Consider the following 23336-nt stretch of genomic DNA (forward strand, 5'->3'; position numbering starts at 1 on the left):
TTGTACGTTAGAACATGCAGTATTTGGTTTTGGGTTCCTGTGTTAATTTGCTTAGGATTATGGCCTCCAGCTCCATCCATGTTGCTCCAAAGGACATGATTCCATTCTTTTTATAGCTAAAGTTGCCATTGTTAATGACAATGAGAAAGAGATGGAACTATAAAACTTCACAGAGTGATCTAAAGGAAGAGTTGAATAAATAGATATATCAAATTCATGAATTGGAAGATTAATAGAAAGATGTCAATTCTCCCTAACATGTAGTCAAATTCTCATCAAGAGTTTTAAAATTTTAACTATTTGGATGAAAAATGACTAATAATTCTAAAGTTTTCCTGGAAAAATGGACAAGAATATCTAAAAGTATGTTTTAAGGGCATGTAATAAAGTATAATTAATCCTATTATAGTTTTTAAAAATATGGTAAAATTATAATATTTAGATCAGTATGGTAGCTTTTTAAAAATATTTCTCATATATATAATATGTGTATGTGTGTATATAACATATCAATACAGTCAGCCCTTCATATCCGTGGGTTCTGAATCTGGATTCAACCAACTGCAGATGGAAAATATTTGAGAAAAAAATTTTTTTGTCTGTACTGAACATGTAGACTTTTTTGTCATTATTCCCTAAAAAATACAGTATAACAACTATTTACATAGCATTTACATTGTATTAGCTATTATAAGTAATCTAGAGATGATTTAAGTATACAGGAGGATGTAGGTTAAAAAATTTTTTTTCTCAAATATTTGCCACCTGCAGTTGGTCGAATCCAGATTCAAAACCCATGGATATGAAGGGCTGACTGTATTTGTATGTTATATACACACATACACACATTATGTATATGAGAAATATTTTTAAATAGCTACCATACTGATATAAATATTATAAAATACAGTATATATATACACATACACATATATATGCATACACACGCAGTCCTAATATATGATAAAAGAGGCATCCTATATTGCTGTATTGTTTTCTCTCTTTTTTTTTTTTTAAACATAGACAGGGTTTTGCTGTGTTGCCCAGGCTGGTCTCTGGTCGCAAATTCCTGGGCTCAAGTGATCCTCCTGCCTCAGCCTCCCAAAGTGCTAGCCCAGGCCTATATTGTTTTTAACAAATGAAAGTATATGTAATAAATGATGCTAGAACAAGTGGCTAGGATTAGGGAAAATAATTAAGCATGCACTGACAACATGTATCATATACCATGGATGTAACATGCTATCAGAAAGTAGAAAAAAAACCACAAAAAAAACAGAGGCTGGGTGTGGTGACTCCTGCTTGTAATCCCAGCACTTTGGAAGGACCATGTGGGAGGATCACTTGAAGCCAGGGGTTCCAGACCAGCCTGGGCAACACAATGAGACCCTGTCTCTACAAAAAAATTAGAAAATGTAGCTGCGCATGGTGGTGCGCTCCTGCAGTCCTAGCTACTTGGAAGGCTCAGGCAGGCGGATTGCTTGAGGCCAGGTTATAGTAAGTTATGAATGTACCACCACACTCCAGCCTAGGTGACAGAGTAAGACCCTGTGTCAGAAAAAAAAAAAAAAAAGGCAACCTATGAAACAAAACTAGAAGAAAATATGGACATATATTTAACTAATATTTACAATTTACATGATGGACTTTCTAACCTAAAAGCAACAGAGGAAAAATAAAAAGGAAATATACAGATTTGAACATATTAAAAAATAGTCAAAATTTATTTCTGTAATATTTTTGGCATTCAGACTTAAAGAAAACTTAGGAAAGTATTTGCAATAAACACAAGAAATACAAGGTCAGCATATTTGATATTTCCAAAGTCATAAAATCAATAAGAAATACATGAAGGGTTTGATAGATAAATTTGCAAAGAAAAAGAACACTCCCACTTGATGAACTATGAATGATTATTTAACTTATTGAAGTTTGTTTTCATTAGAAATCAGAGAAAGATCAATGAAAATACGATATCAAACTACCAAATTAAGAAGAATTTTAAAAACCAAGTGCTCTTTAAAGGCAATTTTTTTTTCTCTCTTATTTTATATTATTTTTGGAGACGGAGTCTCACTCTGTCGCCCAGGCTGGAGTGCAATGACACGATCTCAGCTCACTGCAACTTCCGCCTCCCAGGTTCAAGCCATTCTCCTGCCTCAGCCTCCCGAATAGCTGGGAGTACAGGCCCACACTGCCATGCCCGGTTAATTTTTTGTACTTCTTAGTAGAGACGGGGTTTCACTGTGTTGCCCAGGCTGGTCTCGAACTCCTGAGCTCAGGCAATCCGCCCACCTTGGCCTCCTAAAGTGCTAGGATTACAGGCATGAGCCACCACGCCCAGCCTTTTTTCTCATTTTTTAATTAAAAAAAATTTTTTTTAGAGACAGGGTCTTGCTCTGTTGCCCACATGGGAGGGCAGTGTTGCAATCATGGCTCACTACAGACTTGAACCCCAGGGCTTAAGCAAGCCTCCCCCTCTCAGCCTCCAGAGTCTCTGGGATTACAGGCGTGAGCCACCATGCCCACCCAGAACCAGATGTCAACCGTGACTCTGCATGCATAGGCTGCATGATCTCTGGCAAGTTACTGACTCCATCTTCACATTTCTAAGGTGGGGCAGGGGTAACATCTTTATTTCATAGCTATTGGGCAAATTAAATGAAATAATGTATGTGATACATTAGCAGAGTGCCTGGCACATCTTAACTGCTTGATATATGTTGGAAATTAATAATATGCTGGTGAGGATAGAAGGACAATCACAATATGCTGTGAATAGGAATGTAAATTCATAAACCTTTCTGGAAGCAAGTTGGTAATCAGAGCTTTATATTACCTATATCCTTTGATCTGGCTACATGACTTCCAAAATTTCTCTGCAGGTAATGTGAAATATAGGCTAAGATTATACACAAAGGTGTTCATTGCAGCACTATTTATGATTGTGTAAAACTGGAAACAACCTAACACCCAGCACTGGTTAGGTAAATGATGGCATATCAATCAAGAAATATTGTGCAATCCAATTCGCAATTATAAAAATGTGGAACCAACCCAAATGCCCAAATCAGTCAATGAATGGATGAAGAAATTATGGTGTGTATATATATATATATATATATATATACACACACACACACACACACACACACACACCATATATATGGTATATATATGGTGTGTATTTATATATGGTGTGTGTGTGTGTATGTGTGTGTATATATATGTATATATATGTATGTATGTATATATATATGTATATATATGTATGTATGTATATATATATATGATGGAGGAATACTACTCAGCCATAAAAAGGAATGAATTAATGGCATTCACAGCAACCTGGATGAGATTGGAGACTATTATTCTAAGTGAAGTAACTCAGTAATGGAAAACCAAACATCGTATGTTCTCACTAATAAGTGGGAGCTAAGCTATGAGGATGCAAAGGCATAAGAATGACACAATGAACTTTGGGGGACTTAGGAGGAAAGGATGGGAAGGGGGTGAGGGATAAAAGACTACAAATTGAGTGCAGTGTATACTGCTCAGGTGATGGGTGCACCAAAATCTCACAAATCACCATTAAAGACTTTACTCGTGTAACCAAACACCACCTGTTCCCCAGCAACCATTAAAATGCTTATCAAGTAGATCTTTTAATGGCTGAAGAAACTACTTATGATATAATACAAACTGAGAAAAGCAGAGTAATAGTATATATACTATGATCTCACTTACATCAAGAAAACAATGTATGGAAAAGCCCTAGAAGAAAAGATGCTCAAGTACTCATTGTAATTCCCTAGTCTAGGGCTCATATATGATTGAGACTCATTTCGTATATCATGAAATCACTTAAGTGGATTTTGGCAAGTATTTGTGATAATGAAATAGAACAGAATAGGAGAGAGTAGGATTGGACAGTAAAGGATAGGATAAGACAGGAGAATGGAACAAAATAGAAGAGAACGAACATATCAGAGTGAATAAATTATAAGGGTAAGTATTGTTTCTTGAAACTTTTGTTTCAATTAATATTATATCTATATCTATGTACTAGATGGTGATTTAAATGTATTTCTTACTATAGATTATGCTTAAAAGTTTAAACTGTCTTAAGATTAGGGTTGACATTTTTCATTGCTGCGTTTACTCTAACTTCCACATCTTCTATAATAACCAAGTAATAATTTGATATTTATGTTGTACATAGTTACTCACGATTGAGAACTTCCCTTGCTACCAACATCAACTTTGAGCAAAGTAACATTATGTCAGGAATATCAGTTGATTACTGTCTAAGACATACTTTTGGAATTAGACTTTTATGTTAATTTCTCAATCTTTGCCCTTTGTGCAAAAGGTAATCTGCATCCAGAAAGTATAGAGAACAGAAGCAGTGGGCGGTAATACTGTGGTGTCAGCATAACTACTGTCAGTATAATGCCTTCTTCCCTTCTCTGACTTCCTTATATTTAGCTCTTGGGGAAAAATGATCACCAGTTACCAATTTTGTACTTTTTGCCTCAGGAGACTGAGGCTGAGAGCCCAAAGTCCCAAAATGTAAAGCAAAACATCTGTATTTGCTTCTATTTACAACTCACTACATGATGGTTTTATATGGTTATGAAATAAGTGCTATGGAATCTGATGCTACTGTGAAAAACCAGTACATCCACCAGAAGGCTGGGGAGGCACCTGTTGTTCTTGCAACAGCTTTACTGAGCTATAATTCATATATGAGACAATTCGCTCATTTAAAGTACATATTCAATAGTTTTTAGTATATTCACAGAGTTACACAACCATCACCCCATAAATCTTAGAACATTTTTGCCATCCCCAAAAGAAACTCCATACTCTTTAGGCACTATTCTCAATCCTTCCATCCCCCGTAGCCTCTAGCAATCACTAACCTACTTACTATCTTAGATGTGCCTATTCTGGACATTTCATACAAATGGAATAATACAGTGGGGTTTTGCTTAGTCCAAAAATGTATGAAAGACTCAAGTATTTCACAGAGGTATGAAGAGTATTGGTTTTTAAAAAAACTTACATTTTCTGGTATTCTCAGCCTCCCACTAACCAATAATGGGTGAAAGTTACTGTACGTCAGCTCTCTGTTATCCGTCCATTTGTTTATCTTTTCATAGGCAGTCCAGCGCAAACCAATCCATAAAGTAGCTTCCATATCCGGAAGCAAGGATGTAATAAAGTCTGTTAGAAAGAGATTTTTAAAAAGCATTTGATTTATTCAAATTAAAGATATATTAAAAATGTCAATGAATATATTTTGTTTATCTAACTATCAACATAGTCTTTTATCTGTTCCATAACAAAAGAAGTTTAATAAGAATTTTTGTATGTTAATTCCCCATAGCCTCCTAAAACTAACCTGGCCCCAGATCAGAATAAAACATGTTTCCCAAATAATTCCAGTACCTTGTTCAATCTGGCTCAACACTGAAGGAAGGGTGCCACCATAGGAGTGACAGGTATCGCTTGCTTGAGAAAATGTGAGAGACACAGGTTTGATCTTTAGAAAACACTGCAAACAAAGACATATGTGAAGCATGAGATTCCAGACACAGGAACGCTCACATAGGAAGTAAAATGCTTCATCTTTTAGAGGGCTGCTAATTTTCGGTCAGTGAGATATGGTAATTTGCAATGTAGTACCATAAGAATTCAAGTTTATGCTCTCATTAATTATTTAATTTTTTAAGAGACAGAGTCTCTCTCTGTTGCACAGGCCGGAGTGCAGTGGTGCAATCATAGCTCACTGTAACCTTGAGCTTCCTAGGCTCAAGCTACCTTCTCAATTGAAACAACTGAAGAGCGGTCTTCAAACTTTCATATATATATATATAAATATATATATTATATCTTATATATAAGATATATATTGTATATTAGATCTTTAAATATATATATTTTATATTATATCTTTAAATATATATTTAAAGATCTCTCATTTATTGAGTGCTTCCTATGTGTTAAGCAGTTTGCGTAGTATTATCTCATTTAATTCTCACAATGGAGACAGAAACTGAGGCACAGGGACATTAAAGAACTTGATCCATAAGTGAAATAGCCACACAATAGTAAGGTCAGTATCTGTACTCTGTTCCACCTAATTTCAAAATCTGTGTCCTTAATCATCATCTCCTTATGTCAAGAAACACTGTTGAAAAATTCATCTCTTTCTTGGCAGGATATTTTAATTCAAATTTATATCAGCTATGCAAATTAACACAGTACTATTACCTTGAGGAATTAAAAAGATTGTCCTAATTTTAAAAAGTTAAAACGTACCCCTAGCTTTACTACAGATGCTTTCAGCTGTCAGACACATCTCTTTTTTCCCTTTTTCACATTATGATCACTTTAGTGTAGAGTGGTATGTCCCAAATTGTGTTCCTTGAAATATCTTACAAAAAAAATTTTTTTTCAGCTTTCTTATAGACTGGAGTGGCCAATGAGCCAAGCTACCCAATGTGGACAAACTCATCGGGTAACTTCTAGAAAAGACCCTAGAGAGAACACCCTGAATTTAAGCTCAGAAGCCTTATATTAAGGATGGCAGAGCAAAACCAAAAGAAGCCTGATTTTGAAGACTTCATGGTGTTTCCACACAAACCTGCTTATCTTCAAATGTCTTTAATGTGACAGAATAAATCTTTTCTCATACTGTAGCAACCTCTTTTCAGAAGCCAAATGCATTTCCTAATACATACATATACCAACATGGATTATGCATCTCAAAGAGGCAGATACAGAATGCAGCATTTCTCAAACCTATTTAATCATAAAACCCCCATTTGGAGGCAAGGTCAATGATTAACAGTTTGTAGCATATGTGTAGTCCCCAAAAAGTAGTTTGTGAAATGCTGGTCTAATTTGATTGGCAGATGCTGCTTGGATGCTCTCCTTGAGGGGAAAAAGAAAACACAAGCCAGAAATTAAGTCAGTTTCCTATAAGGCCATAGAGACAGTCCTGATTATTCAATGCATCCCAATCCATCAACAGATCAACTTAAGCAATTTAAGTGTTAGTAGCAACAAAATAGAAATGCTGCACTTTAAAAGACCTGTAGGCATGACCAACTTGAGAGTTAATTCTTGATATCATCCACGGTTTCTGGCAACACAGGGGGCCAGGTGGGATCCTGAAACATGCAGAGTCTATTTCGGTGATGTTGTCACTAATGGGTTGCCATTCTGCCATAGGCTATAAAACCAGCATGGAAGCAATCATTGTTGCATAATGTAGCAATTCTCTTTTTACCTTATTCTGAAAAGGAATCCATTGCTCAGAACATTGCACTTTAGCTGCAGAATCTGGGCTGTATTTCTCTAACGAAGAAACATTATATTTTTCACAGATGAAGGGCAACTTGGTACTACAGTCTGTTGGTTTACCTAAGTCTGAGAAATGAAAAGCCAGGATTACTATGGTGAGAATTTTTCAGTCAGCACATTTTTATTTTGTTTTGTGTGTTTTTTGTTTTTTTGTTTTTTTGTTTTTTTGAGACAGAGTCTCGCTCTGTTGCCCGGGGCTGGAGTGCAGTGGTGCAATGTTGGCTCACTGCATCCTCCACCTCCCAGATTCCAGTGATTCTCATACTTCAGCCTCCCAAGAAGCTGGGATTGCAGGTGCATGCTGCCACACCTGGCTAATTTTTGTATTTTTAGTAGAGACGGGGATTCACCACGTTGGCCAGGCTGGTCTCGAACTCCTTGCCTCAAGTGATTCGCCTGCCTCAGTCTCCCAAAGTGCTGGGATTACAGGCGTGAGCCACCGTGCCCGGCCAAGTCAGCACATTTTAGAAGCAACCCAGTAGTAAAGAAAGGCTCTTGAAATCAATCTTTCCTAAATGCTTAAAATATATTCCCTTTCTTCTGTAGCCATTTCTGTCTTCTAAGATTATTTTTATCAGTAGGTTACAGCATACCAATACTGTCTATGAAATAGCACACATTTTGTGTGACTACCATACCATCCCAGGGTGAAGGCAGGAGGTAGGAAGAGAGTTGAAGGGGCAGTATAATCAGGGGGAGGTGACTTAAACTATATTTTAGAACTGCTGCCTGCTTATCTTTGAAAATTTGCTTAGACACTTATCAGTTAGGAAAGTGGTAAGTTTATTACTAAGTAACTGCTTTAGGATAAAGGAAGTTAAAATATTCACAGTGAAAAGTACCTTTATTTGCACTGGGAATTTGAGCTATTGTTGTTAATAATAAATCAGAATACGATGAAATTACCAAACATATAATTAAAAGGAAAACAAGATTAAGCTAGAAACTGAACCTGAACTTCACATATTACATAATCAGCATTAAAGGATTTAGAATTAACTTTACCGATAAGCCAAGTCTTGGCAGACATGTACAAGCATTCCTCTCCAAATGTCACAGGAAAGCGGTGCCATGGATATCGTGAGCTAAAAGAAAATGACAGATTTGACAACTCGTAATGTAATTAGGTGTTCCATTTTTTTCTTTTTACTGTAAGTTATTTTATTTCTAAATTTAATGTTAATACCATTACTTATACCCCTTTTTTCTTGATGCTAACATGCAAAAGGGCTTGGTTTCTCTAATTTAGGCAGTTTATGGATTAATATTCAAACTACTTATAAATAGAAATCCATTTAGTAAAAGGAACTGCTTCTTTTAAGTGATAACTTTACAAAGGTAGAATCAATGATGTCACCTACTATGTAAAATGATCATCTATTGGCCACTCGCTAATTCTTATCCACCACTTCTGTCCATCACCAGATATCTGAAAAACAAGCCAAACATCCATCCTTATATGTGCTGAGCTTTCTTGAGGGTTTTGATTCAAATACATTGTCTTACTATAATCACTAACCACTAAAATTTCCAGACATTCCTTACTTAGATTTCAAAATTATACAAACTAGGACCTTTTGCCAAAGAGTAGTTGAAATTTCTCAGTATATTTACAGATCCTATTGTGGGTTCAGGAAATATGGTAGCTGTAATTATGGGCATATATTAATTAGACTAATACTTTAAGTGGGCATACAGTATCCTATTGCAATTGATTATAAATTTAAAAATACAGAAATTATTTTTCTTCCCAAAAATTATTTTGCAAAGTTACTTATTAGTAGAAACAGAAACTCAAGTTAACTATAAAGTTGACTTTTAGTAAAAAATGTAACTGGAAATTAGAATGATCTATATTATCTACTGATATTTACCTTATAAAGTGACATTTATTATTAATCTTGTATATTTTAAAACATAAGCAATTCTACTTAATTTTTCTAACATGAAACAAATTTGGATGTTGTGAGGCAGATTTTACATTAAAGAAAAATTTAACTTTTGTAGATTTTGGCAAAATTTTTGTAATATTTTTAAATGGAATAAATACAAAAATAAGAAATATATTTAAAATATATTCTTTTAAATTACATTTGCTATTTTGTTTTTGATGGCTTTTAGTCCCACAAAAGATGTTATAGTCGCAAGAAAGCTGTGATTGCTGGCACAGTACAGGACGGCTTCTTCATAGTTTAGGTGAAGATCAGCAACAAACCAATATTCACTTCCTTCAATTATAAGTGGAGGTCCATGAATTCCAGCACGCTCTAAAGAAGAAGAAAAAGATTAGAATTATGACTATGCAAAGCAAACTGTGTCCTCTAAGCATGAGTTAATGTTCAAAACTATAAATAGTAATTCAGATTACTGGCCCTCTCTGGCTGGGGCAGTACTGACTACAAGGAACAAGAGATTCCTGAGCCAGTGACTCTGCCACTCCCCTGCACTCACAGGGAAGGAAAAAGCCACCCTCATCACCTCATCCCATACCAGTCACTCACCTTCCTTGCCTGGAGAAATTTTGTCTCACTTGAAGATGTATAGAGAAGAAGCTGGCACTTAAATAATTAACTAAATGCATTAGTGACAAGGTAAAAGCAGCTTTGGTTAAATTTCAGTTTTCTTAACTCACCTGGATTGTACCAGTCTGGTGTTTTTGGAGTACGGCCTGTATGAGGAAGAAAGCAAGTGGCATTAGTATTCCATGACAGATCAGGGTATACTATAAGTAGGGCCTTTAATGTAGCTCAAAAGGACTTGCAGTATTGTTGAGGCTTGTCCATTTCTGGCCAACCCACTTCACGTTTTGATCACTTTAGTTGTATTTTGTGGGGCCGATGCTAAACCTGCTTCAGGAGCAATCCAAAAGGCAGATACGTTAAATATTAATGAAGTATTTCTAGCAGTCTTTTACCTTGTGTCACAGAGGTCACAAAAGAAGTAAGATAGATAAAATATAGCTAAGAATGAGAAAGTAAAAACAAGTAAATAATGATATTGTATGTGTTACACAGGAGCATAAGAAGTAGGAACCAAAATAACGATCATTGAAAAGGGAAGTTATTCAGGAACCACTTCTCCATCTAATGAAACAAGTTAACTATTCTATAAACTTAGGTTGATAGAGTTCATTGTCTTCCAAGATATCCTTGGAAACAATGTACAATGCTCCAGTGTTGAACCTTTTGAGAAGATGAGAGAAAACTGAGAGGAAAATAATTAAAAGTGACTCAGGATTCCCAGATGGAAACGGAGTAAATAATGGCATGCTACACAGAATTCCGGGTTGGAAGCTGGGCGGGTCAGTGTGCAAATGCCCTTATGCATTTTGCTGCCGTGGTATTTCGGATGAGTTGCTTAACCCTCTCTGAGCCTTGATTTTCTCCTCTATGAAAACTAGATGGCCACCTGACTCACAGAGAGTGAAGGTCACATGTGATGCCCTGGAGGAAGTGGCCAGCACAGGACCAGGCATAGGGAAGTTCCCCATGGGAGCCTATTTGCGTTCCTCCCCCTTTTCATTCTGGCCACAGATCACACTGGCTTCAAGTCAAAGACATCATTTGCTTAATCTTAGAAATTACAGAGTAAAATAGCTGGTCTTAATTTTGGTGTGGCATGTGAGCCTCAGGCAGGCATCAGAAGACCTGACTCAGAGGACTGCCTGAATATCCAGCATCTTTAGTCTCTCTCTGAGCCAGTTCTATTCGTATTGGATAATTTCCAACAATAATGTTGCAAGTCAGTTCAAAATGTACATAGTTTCTTGTCTGTAATCTTGTCAAAGACTTCTGATTATTTGTGTGGGGGGGAGGGAAAGCTATGGCTAACCTTTAAATATCTTTAAATTAGTGAGAAAAGTAGGATGCAAGGTGTTTTTTATACAAGATTGCAAACATGTATGTGTGTACAAGGTATCAAGAAATACAATAAAAATTGCTGTGTCTGGGTAATGGCATCATAGGTAATTTTCCTAAAAACACTTTTATGAGCCTTATTTTTGACAGCGTTTTCTCAAAAAATAATATTTAAAAAGTACAAATATCCACTGTGGTTGAGGTAACTTCAAATTTACAGGTTGTCAAAATATCTCTTTTAGGGAAGAGAGGATTAATTAGAACCAAGTAATAAAAAGGCAAGAGCCAGAGAAGAGGCATGGTGATTTAGGATACATAAGAGGAAAACTTCTTTAAGAAAACCAGAAAATACAGATGAATACAAGTTGAGTAAACTTAGGCTGCTCTAATAACCAAGAAAATATCCAACCAGCTGAATGCATCACATCGTAACTCAGAAAGTTAGGTACAGTACGGTCAAAAAAGGGTGAACATAACATTTAAACCCTGGAGCAAGCAATCATTGATTTCTTCAAGTGATTGGGACAGGCTGAGAACACGAGTTTAGTTTTTTATTTTATTTCTGCATGGGGATAATGGAGGTGGAATTATTTAGATTTGTTCGATTAATTGATTTATATTTTTAAGTGGGTTAATTCCTTTCTCTCTTGTTAAAAAATATATATTAAAAAATATATATATATACACCTCCACATGCCCTTCATACTATTTCCTGTGGTGGCTAATTTGCCATTTCTAAGGTTGCCCTTGTTTAAACTCTGGGGTCTGCTCCACTGCTCAAACAGGAGGTGGGGGCAGCAGCTCCCATCGAGGGCACTTTGGTTGGAACAATGACACTGTCTGTGGAATGCTAACAAATGCCAGAGAGTAATGGGAGGCTCACATTAACGCTTCAAAACAGAGACATTGTCTGAATTAATTATATACAAGTTACTTTTCCACTTGTTTAAAGGATATCCAAACTGGTTTTCCTTTGTCCCTTTTTTGGGTTTAATAAAATAATCAAGAATAACTTAGGCATAATTTATCCTTTAGAAAAACCCATCAACACAACTGTCTTTCCCTTACAACTGGTTTGACAGTTTGCCTTTATGAAAGAGATTTGCTACTACCTGATGTCACATCTGAAGCTCTTTTAACTATTTTAGGAATAACAATCTTCTAATAGGCAGTTCCATGATGTGAACTTTGGGTTCTTTGAGAACTTGTAGGAGGATATACCTTTAGTTTCAATGATCTGTTTACATTCAGTTCAGAGATTTATTTAAAAACCTTCTATGGGTTTTCTGCTAATTAATTTCATACAGCCAATCTCTGCTTAAAAATAATTCGAGGCTGGGTGCAGTGGCTCATGCCTGTAATTCTAGCACTTTGGGAGGCTGAGGCGGGCCAATCACCTGAGGTCAGGAGTTCGAGACCAGCTTGGCCAACATGGTGAAACCCTGACTCTACTAAAAATACAAAAATTGGCTAGGTGTGGTAGTGGGTGCCTGTAGTCCCAGTTACGCCAGCGGCTGAGGCAGGAGAATCACTTGAACCTGGGAGGCAGAGGCTGCAGTGAGCCAAGATTGTGCTACTGCACTCCAGCCTGGGAGACTGAGCAAGACTGTCTTAAAAAATAATAATAATAATTTGAGAATTAAAGTCTTAACATTTTTCTTAATATTTCATGTTTTCCTGGAAAAAGTAAAGTAAAATGGTATCTACATTTCTCCCCACTCTCCCTTCTGTTATCAAAGGCTATACTATCAATCTAACTGGCTTCTCAAATTTGAATTTATATAAAGTATTAGCAGTTTTATAGTTCATTGAAAATTGCTTCTAAATTTTACAGGGACCTGCCAAATTTTTATTTCTTGACTTCTGCCTTATTCTTCCCAAGATTATCTTTATTTTTTCATTTTGCATCAAAATAAAAACTAAAATGATTCTGCATTTCTCCTTTTGCTTAAAATAATATTTCATCCAAAATCTAATCTCCCTGAATGAGCCTTACATTTTATCTTCTATGCAAATTCTTCCATGATCAAAGAGTAAGATATCACCAAATTTCAATAAGCTAGCCTTCTATTAGAAGCCAGAGTCAGGCAGGGGGTGCTCCACATATTAATTGCATCATCATCATAGGCTTTTAGACATCAGAATTATAGATCAAAATGCTCCCCTAGCTACTTTGAGCTAAGCATTCACAATGTTAACATGAGAAGGTTGTGAAAAGGAATAACTACCACTTACCTTTTGGAATTTGGCACACCCATTCAAGTTTTGTATCACAAGCAAAAGGCCTCAAATAAATAAATTCTCTATCATCATAGAAATGCCAGCCTCTTCGCCATGGCCTATGAAATACCTATAAGAGGAAAAGTATTGCAGAATATTTTGAAGTTGATACATCCCTTATGGAACACTAAACTGAAAGCCATATGACTTTGATCTCTATTTTACCTCTAGCACCTAAGATATTTGTTCGATAAATGAACACATGAATTAATGGAATATTTAAACAGTAATACCCTGAGCAAGAGCCTTCAAAGGGGCTAACAAAGGAAATATGTTGTAAAGTCATGTTTATGTCCAAAATGCAAATTTTCTCCCCCACACCTGACAATTTTTGTTAGAATATTTATTTCAGAGGTATCCAAGCACCAAGCTGTGATCAAATTAGATCAGAAAGTGACATAGAAGTCCAGCCTCAGCGGCTCAGGCTCCTTCTCTGGTGTTACCATGCCATTTCTAGGATTTTGCCCTTCTCCACATGGTCCAGGATGGCTCATTACAAATTCCAGTCAGCAAGTAGGATAAAAAGGATAGGGGAAGGCAGTACTTGGGAGAGACATCCATCACTTCTTAGACTATTTTCTCTTAAGACCAAGTTTCTGGGGGTTCTGTGGCAGGTGAGGTAAGATTTTCCTTACAGAACACTGCCCTGGCTGGGCTTGTTCCTGATGCAGGTTGCATTAGTATCTCTTTATTTATTTGGTAGATTTTCAAATCTCTCCATACTTGGCAACTCTATTTCCCTAGAACACAGTTTATTGTACCAGTGTTCTCAACACTACTAAAAATTCCATAAGCTTCTCTGAAGTTTTCACCTTTTCTTGTGTTACATTGGGAATTCTATAAAAATGACATGTACTACACAGTTTATTACTAGAAGAGGTACTTTGAAAACAGTGCTTTCCTGTGGTTTTGTCAGTTCTTATATCCCTCAGCCTTCCTGTAACATTTCTGGTCATCCACCTTGTTGAATCTTTTTCTTGGACTACAAATCAAAGATATTAACTGATGTCTCCTCCATCTTCATCTTTTCTCACTCTATATATTGGTAGTTCCTCCAAATTCACTTCTTGGCCCTTTTTTTAAAAATATACATTTTCCTTTCAACTCAAGACTCTTGATCTCAACTTACCATAGCATACATCTTATAGCTAGCTTGGATTCAAAATATCTGAACTAAAACATACAATTTTCTCATAAATCAATACCCTTTCTATTTCTATAAATGCCTAGTCATATAGCATAGTGGTTAAGAGTACCAGACCCAGACACACATGGGTGTAAATTTCAGTTCTTTCAGTTTAAATTTACTCCATGTAAGCTGGGGTAAATTACTCACAGCTCAGATTTCCATGTGAGATGAATACAGTAACAGTGCCTACCTCACAAGATTGCTTATGTGCTATGTGACATATGTGACATGCCTAGTACAGTGGCTGGCTCATAAAGGAGTTAATCAGTGTTAGCTGCTCCATCATCATCATCACCACCACCATGGACCATCACCATCACCATCCTTATTATTCTTTCATAATATTCTTGTTCTTGCATAAAACTTGTATTTTGCATGTCATAGTCTTTACTCAGTGGTGTTGTAATTGCTTGTTTACTTGTCTTTATTTCCTACTAGACTTTAGTTTTGTGAAGACAATGGCTATGCTTTGTACCTTGTCATTGTTCTATCACCCAGTGCCTCACTGACTCCTTGGACTGTTTATGAAATGGATACATGAATGCATTCTGCAAAGGAAGATGCCTCACTGGTCTTCTATGCCTTCCAATCTTACCTGTTGCATTTTGACATCTGTCTCAAGATGAATCTTCCTCATACCCTCCTTAGTTCATGTGACCCTCCCCACTCAGAAACTTTAAAAAATGCCCTGTTGCCTATCAAGAAATGTAGAAATTCCTTAACGTGGCATCAATCTGATTTCCTAATACTGTTATCAAGGACAGCACCAATGAAAACTTCTTGATCTGTATTCTGTTCTCCACTGCCCTCTTCCACTTCCACCTTATTTTATGCCACTTTCTCATACCATCCCCTCATGAAAAAACCTTACCCTATCCCATTTGTAGAAACTCTATCCATCCTTAAAGTCCCAGTTCAAGTCCCACCTCTTCCTGGGAAATGGCCATGGGACTCACTTTCTCCTCTGAATTTCATTAGCCTTCCTCAGCCCCCTCATTGGGAGCTTATTACTGCGTGGTAATGAGAGAGGTTTTCTTGAATATGAATTTTATCCTCTCAAATGAAGTGTAAGTTAGGCTGCTGAGGGCCAGGCCATGGGTGTGCTTATCTCTCACCGCATCTAACATCATGCTTCACATACAAAGACACTCCATGGATCTGTTACTTGACTGCATATGATGATGGATTTATGTTTTAAATATGCAGATTTTCCAGCATTGTACTGACCTTGACAGCAGCACAGTCTCTGATGTCATAATCCTGCTGAAACTCATTTGGAATGATAATAGTAGACACCTGAAAAGACAAGAGAGGCTTGAGAATTTAAGACTGATGTATAAATATTTGCAATTTAGATGTAATTTAGGCAGCCTTAATCACTCAAGTGCATTCATATGCCACAGAAAGAAAACTTTTTCATCTCTTTTTTATATCATGATGCTAAATCATGAGAGGACTTAGCAAATGTCATAATGTCATAAGTTTCCAAACAAAGGAAGCCACAGTTTCAGAAGTGGAGGTTAATGGTGTATTAAGTTCACCGCTGGAGTCATAGAGAATCAGGTTTGCAAAATACTTTTTTCTTTTTTTGCATGTGTTGAAATGCTCATTATTTGATTAACTAATCTCAGATATGCTCCAATTTGAAAATAAACTCAAGGAGTTTTACATTTAGAAAGAATAAAAAAGGAGGTGACATTGGAGTCACCAATTTTTGGTGACAAAAATTGGAGTAAATATTGAATATCTGAGAATAATTTTGCTCCTATAACTATTACATTAATATATCCTTATAATATAAATGTGGAATAATAGCAAGGATTTTCTAGAGGTTTCTCCAAACAAATAATTTCCTCCAATAAGGATACTTTTGGCCAGGCACAGTGACTCATGCTGGTAATCCCAGCACTTTGGGAGGCCAAGGTTGGCAGATGGCTTGAGCCCAGGAGTTCGAGACCAGCCTGGGCAACATGGTGAAACCCCATCTCTACAAAAAATACAAAAATTAGCTGGATGTGGTGGCATGTGCCTGTACTTGAGAGGCTGAGACATGAGGATCAATTGAACCCAGGAGGTTGAGGCTGCAGTGAGTCATACCGGCACCACTGTATTCTAGCCTGGGTGACACAGTGAGACTCTGTCATCCCCACCTAGTCCCCCCAGAAAAAGATATTTTATTTTTTGTATAACTCTTCCATATTTAGATAATAAAAAGAAAAGCTTCTTACTATAAAAATGAAAATAAACAGTATAAAGAGAAAGCTTTGAAAACAATCACTTGTGGCCAGATATGGTGGCTCACACCTGTAATTCCAGCACTTTGGGAGGCTAAGATGGGTAGACTGCCTGAGCTCAGGAGTTTGAGACCAGCCTGGGCAACATGGTGAAACCCTATCTCTACAAAAAAATATAAGAATTAGCTGGGCGTGGAAGGGCACGGTAGCTCACACCTGTAATCCCAGCACTTTGGGAGGCTGAGGCGGGTGGATCACAGGGTCAGGAGTTAGAGATCACCCTGGCCAATATGGTGAAACCCCATCTCTACTATAAAATTAGTTGGGCGTGGTGGCACATGCCTGAAGTCCCAGCCACTCAGGAGGCTGAGGCAGGAGAATGGTGTGAACCCGGGAGGCGGAGCTTGCAGTGAGCAGAGATTGCACAACTGCACTCTAGCCTGGGCAACAGAGTGAGACTACGTCTCAAAAAAAAAAAAAAAAAAAATTAGCCGGGCGTGATGGCATGCACCTGTGGTCTCAGCTACTGGGGAGGCTAGGTGGGAAGATCGCCTGAGCCTGGGAGGTGAAGGTTGTAGTGAGTTGAGATCGCAGCACTGCACTTCACCCTGGGTGGCAGAGTGAGACCCCATTTCAAAAAGAAAAAAATCACTCATACTACCCAAAGATGACTACTATATTTATAGCTTTACTATTTTTTGACTATATATAGAGAGACTATACATATGGGTTTTTAAAAATAAAAAGAAGACTTGTAACTTGTCTTTTCCTTACTGCCTATATGAGACTCTATTTTCATTTCAATAAAGACACATAATTTTAATGGTTGTATGATACGTGAATGTATTTATTTTATTTTTTAAATTGGCAGATAAAAGTATATGCATTTATCATATACAACATGATGTTTTGAAGTATATATACATTGTGGACTGACTAAATTTAGCTAATTAACAAATGCATTATCTCACACAGTTATCATTTCTGTGGTGAGAACACTTAACATCTACTTTTAGCATTTTTCAAGAATATAAAATATTAACTATAACCAACTTGTTGTACAATAGCTCTCTTGAACTTATTCTTCCTAACTAAATGAAATTTTGTATCCTTTGACCAACATCTCCCCAGTCCCCCACCTCATCTGCCCCAGCTCTTGGAAACCACCATTCTATTCTTTAGCTCTATGAGATCCTTTTTTTTTTTTTTTTTTAATTCCACATCTCAGTGATATCACGTGGCATTTGTCTTTCTGTGCCTGGCTTCTTTCACTTAACATAATGTCCTCCAGGGTCACCCATGTTGTCACAAACGGCAGGATTTCCTTCCCTTTTATGGCTGAGTAGTACTCCATTGTGTACATGTACCATACTTGCTTCATCCATTCATCTGTTGATGGACACTTAGATTGATTTCCTATCTTGGCTACTGTGAATAGTGCTGCAGTCACCCTCCGAGTATCTTAAACATTCTCATTTCACTTCCTCTGAATATATGCCCAGTAGTGGGATTGCTGTTCATGTGGTTAGTTCTATTTTTAATTTTTTGAGGGACCTTCATAGTGTTTTCAATAATGGTTGTACTAATTTACATTCCCACCAACAGTGTGCAAAAGTTCCCTCTTCTCCACATCCTTACCAACATGTATCTTTTGTCTTTTTTATAATAATCATTCTGAGAGGTGGGAGGTGATAACTTACTATGGTTTTAATGTGCATTTCCCTGATGATTAGTGATGTTGAGCATTTTTTCCTATGACTGTTGGCCATCTGTATGTCTTCTTTTGAGAAATGTCTATTCAGTCATTTGGCCATTTCAAAATCAGATTGTTTTCTTGCTATTGAGTTGTTTGAGTTCCTTATCTACAGTCATGCATTGCATAATGGCCTTTCAGTCAACCACAGATGGCCTACATGTATGTTCCTGCCTCCATATGCTTGTGTAGATAGTCTTCCTTGGAAGGCCTATCCTTCCTCCTCTTGGCCAGTGTGAATACTGGCATTCAGATCATGGCTAGAAAGAAATGTTAGCCATCCCTTGAAGATGTGTTCCCACGAGATTATATCTTTACTGTACCTTTTCTATGTTATCGTTGTGTTACAAATCCCTATAGTATTCAGTACGGTAACATGTTCAACAGGTTTGTAGTCTAGGAGCAATATAAAGCCTAGATGTGTAGCCTATGTGTGAAGTAGGCTGTACCATCTAGGTTTGTTTAAGTATGTTCTATGATGTTTGCACAAAAACACTGCCTAACTAACAATGCATTTCTCAAAATGTATCCCATTGTTAAGTGATGTACGACTGTATTTTGGATATTAACCTTTAATCAGATGTATAATTTGCAAATATTTTCTCTTATTCTGTAGGTTGTCTCTTCACTCTGTTGATTGTTTCCTTTATTGTGCAGAAGCTTTTTAGTCTGATGTAATCCCATTTGTCTATTTTGGTTTTTGTTGTATGTGTTTTTGAGTTCGTATCCAAAAAAATCATTGTCCAGACCAATGTCATGGAGCTTTCCTCCTGTGTTTTCTCCTAGTAGTTTCATAGTTTGGGGCCTACCATTTAGGGCTTTAATTCATCTGGAGCTGATTTTTGTATATGGTATGAGATAAGGGTTTAATCTCATTTTTCTGCATGTGGAAATCCAGTTTTCCCACTATCATTTATAGAAGAGACTGTCCTTTTCTCATTGTGTGCTCTTGGTATCCTTGTTGAAAACCAGTTGGCTATAAATATATGGATGTATTTTTGGCCTCTCTATTCTGTTCCGTTGGTCTAAGTGTCTGTTTTTATGCCAGTACCATGCTGTTTTGGTTACTATAGCTTTGAGGTGTATTTTCGAGCTCAGGTAGTGTGATGGCCTCCAGCTTTATTCTTTTTGCTCAAGATTTCTTTGGCTATTCAGGGTCTTTTGTGGTTCCATATAAATTTTAGGTGTCAATGTATTATTTAACAATCAACTTGTTATTGAAACAAACAGTGTTTCCATACTACCTAAAACAATAACGTTTTAACTTACTGGTGTACGATCACTCCATTGCCAGGATCCTTGTAAATCTGGGCTCCTTTTATTCAAACCAATCCACAGCCAATGCTGGCCACTATGTAAAAAGCAAGTGTTAAAAATACAGGACAATGCTTGGCAAAAATATTTAGCACTCACATGTCTAAAGTGCATCACTAATTGAAAAGCACAGTTTCAAGCAACATAAAGAAGTCTTTTGAAATGAAACTAAGCCCTTAATGTGGGGTAGTTACAGAAAAAGTACCATACTTTTGAAACTACATATTAAGCTGTTTTCTTCATATGAAAGGCAAAAACCATTCTACTTTGAATTTTAAGAGGAAAAAAATGGAAATTATTCCAAGACTTTTACTGTAGTGCTTGAATATTAAACAATATTTTCAGATACAGTCAAAGGCAACAATGGCATTTCTTTAAAGTGTTTGTCTATAACACTATCAAATATTCTTCTTTAAAATGCAGAACTATTTGGCTAAATTTTTGTTAAACAATATTTGAAACACAGTTGAGTTCCTACTATCCACTAAGTTTAAACAAGCATTTGAGTATTGCCTATGTGCCAAAGAAATATACCAGAAAAATATATTAAGCAATAATTTAAGTGATTATACTTATCACCTATAAGTATTATACTTTTATGTAAAAGGCATTGAGCTAGGTGCAATGATGACACAGAGAAGTATAAGACCTACATCGACCCTCAAATGTGATAAGATATATATGAACAAAAAAGTAAAGACCATTTATGAAAGCTATCAAATGAGTTATATACATTTTAGGTGACACAAAAGTTCAGAGAAAGGAGAGGTCACTGCGGACTGCAGAAAATGAAGAAAGACTTTGTGAGGTTGGTAGGACAAAAGATATTCTTCAAGGGATGGCTAACATTTCTTTCTAGTCATGATCTGAATGCCAGTATTCAGATTGGCCAAGAGGAAGAAGGGTAGGCCTTCCAAGGAAGACTATCTACACAAGCAATATGGAGGCAGGAACATATGTCTAAGTAATCCTTTCCCCTCAAATACATTTATGCTCTGGCCAGGGATAAATATCCAGCATAAGTAGATGTAATATAAGCATAGAAAATTTTCTCTGCCTCTAACTCCATTTGAAAATATTTTCTAAAATTTATTACACTTTTAGGCGACCAATAATATTCCACATAATTTAACCTTTTGTTGGTGCATGGTATGTATGATCAGTACATATGTGTGTACACATATATATAAATGTAATATGCCTGTAAGTGTAATACAGATACATTTTAGAGAAGGGGTAGATTCCAAATCTAAAAACAATGCATACTCTCAAGTTCAGCAGAATATATGGAATATATGGAACATATAGCTACAAGTCTACAGAGAAATATAAGTGCATTTTAATAAAATGTACTAGTGAATCAAAGGCTGAAACAAAGAATTTTAAACTGATTTCTTATTTTTTAATAAATAATTGCTTTTCTTTATTTCTTACCTTTGTTCAACATTCCCTCATATTTTAACAACAGTAAGTACTTTTTCATCCTTTCAACCTCAAGGCTTTTGGACTTAATGCAATGGAATATGAATGAGGACTGTCCTGTTTTGGTTTTTAATGTTATATTGTTTTCTTTCATAGAGAAAGATCCACCAATTTGTGGACCTAAGATATATCCAGTGGAGACAATTAAATCCAGTTTAAATTTAGTAGCTACAAGAGGAATTTGCAGTTTATGCCTTCAGCTCATCGGAGCTCTCTTACAGGCTACCGAGTGTATCATACTGCCCGAGTGCTGGATTTCTAAACCACAGGGTCTAGACAATTGGCATACACAGCACAATTAAAGCCAGACGGCTAAAATAGAGAGGCAGTTAAGTTTTCTTCCTCATATTTACTTGGGGAAATAACTGCATTTCTCCCAAATCTTTGCACATTATATATTTGGGCCTGGGGAATTCGTGTAGAATTTTGTGTTTCCCTAAAGTAGGCATTAGCTATTTTATCTTCTTTACACAATCCACAATACAACCAGGAAGACGATCAAAGATCATTTGTCACCTGCATTGTAGAGGCTCCCACTGGCAGCCTTTTTAGAGGTTCATCCTCAACTTTCTAGGCTCCTCAAGCCCTTACCCAGTCTTCTCTCAGCTAATAGCTCCCCTTCCTTCCACTTAGAAACATCTCTGCTTTCAAGCCCATTTCTGGCTCCTTTGCTGCACCTCAGAGGACAGCTTCCTAGAGAAAAGAGTTTGCTCGATTGTCCAAAATTTCTAATCTCCACTACTTTCTGAAACTGTATTTCAGAAATGTTTCATTTGAACACAGAAATTTACAGATTGAAAAAAGTTTCATTTGAACACAGAAATTTACAGATTTCAGCTTCATTTTAAAGAACTCACTAGCATGTCATAAATACAGAAAATAATAGCGACATGTATGTATTTTTTTTGTGCGGGATCAGAAGTGGAAAATATTTCCTCAATTGTAACTCACTCCTGGTTTGGCCTAGTTTAGCTGTAGGCAGATAAAGGGAAGAAGAAATTGGATATCACATTAATCATTGCACACTTCCAATGTTGATTTTAGAAAATGTGAAGGAAAAAATTGCACCTGATCATAACTGGGGAATCAAGTCAAACTGAGATTCCCTCTCTCTCTTTATAAGTTCCTGGTACTCCAAGCACTAAGTATATGGTTTTAAAACTATTGGGTTAAGAAGAGATAGCGTAAAAGGTTAATATGTGTAATTGTGTTAAAATTCCTATTCTCAATCAAATTTCCTGCTGCATTTGGTTGCTAAGGAAAACAGTATCTCAGCCATAAGCCCCAATAAATACTATTTGATGAGGGTGCTTATTCTACAAAGCCTTAGATTTATGTCTAAATCCATTCATGCCACATCACAGGGGGTAGTGTACACAGCAGCAATGGCATTGCAAACAAGGCTTTCTTCTCTAATCCTATGGCTATTTTTGCCCTACAATGGCTTTCCCTGTTGGGCTGCCATTAAGAGTTGCAAAGATCTTAGAGCCTTAATGATTTGGTGCACCATGAATCCTTTTCACTGAAATACAAATAGAGATGTGGAACTTAGATTGTGAGAGGTAGAGCAGTAATCTGACTTAACTCCTTGGCATGCAATACACAATTTGGGCAATGGATATCTTGCTAAGAAAGGTCAATTCCTGCAATAAAAAGCCAAGGCATTCAAGGAGTATGCTTTAGAATCATTTTCTAATATAAATGGGTTTGCTTCCTTCTTTCCTTTAAGCCATGGTTACAATTTTGGTTTTAGAATATGTTCTCTAAGCACAGCACAGGCAAACAATTTCTTTATTATGGAGAAGTTATTAAGCAAACAAAGCAGTCTGTTTACCATGGCATTGTGTTAGCTG

General features: G+C 36.5%; 1 protein-coding gene across 2 annotated transcripts in view; it reads right to left on the reverse strand.

Annotated features, from left to right (window-relative positions):
* LY75 (lymphocyte antigen 75) overlaps positions 1 to 23336 on the reverse strand; it is a 102006-nt gene that overhangs the window by 41578 nt on the left and 37092 nt on the right. For both annotated transcript variants that reach the window (XR_010150113.1, XM_515851.8), the window contains exons 14-23: positions 19957 to 20038; positions 15928 to 15996; positions 13467 to 13581; positions 10007 to 10042; positions 9466 to 9641; positions 8736 to 8803; positions 8380 to 8459; positions 7301 to 7440; positions 5455 to 5560; positions 5069 to 5229 (exon numbers count right to left, since the gene is read on the reverse strand). Coding sequence is in view for 1 of the 2 variants with exons in the window: in XM_515851.8 (XP_515851.4) it covers positions 5069 to 5229; positions 5455 to 5560; positions 7301 to 7440; positions 8380 to 8459; positions 8736 to 8803; positions 9466 to 9641; positions 10007 to 10042; positions 13467 to 13581; positions 15928 to 15996; positions 19957 to 20038 (1033 nt within the window). In the remaining variant the exon portion in view is untranslated. The remainder of the gene's footprint in view (positions 1 to 5068; positions 5230 to 5454; positions 5561 to 7300; positions 7441 to 8379; positions 8460 to 8735; positions 8804 to 9465; positions 9642 to 10006; positions 10043 to 13466; positions 13582 to 15927; positions 15997 to 19956; positions 20039 to 23336) is intronic.

The sequence above is a fragment of the Pan troglodytes genome, chromosome 13, assembly GCF_028858775.2.
Source record: "Pan troglodytes isolate AG18354 chromosome 13, NHGRI_mPanTro3-v2.0_pri, whole genome shotgun sequence".
In the NCBI taxonomy this organism is placed as follows: domain Eukaryota; kingdom Metazoa; phylum Chordata; class Mammalia; order Primates; family Hominidae; genus Pan; species Pan troglodytes.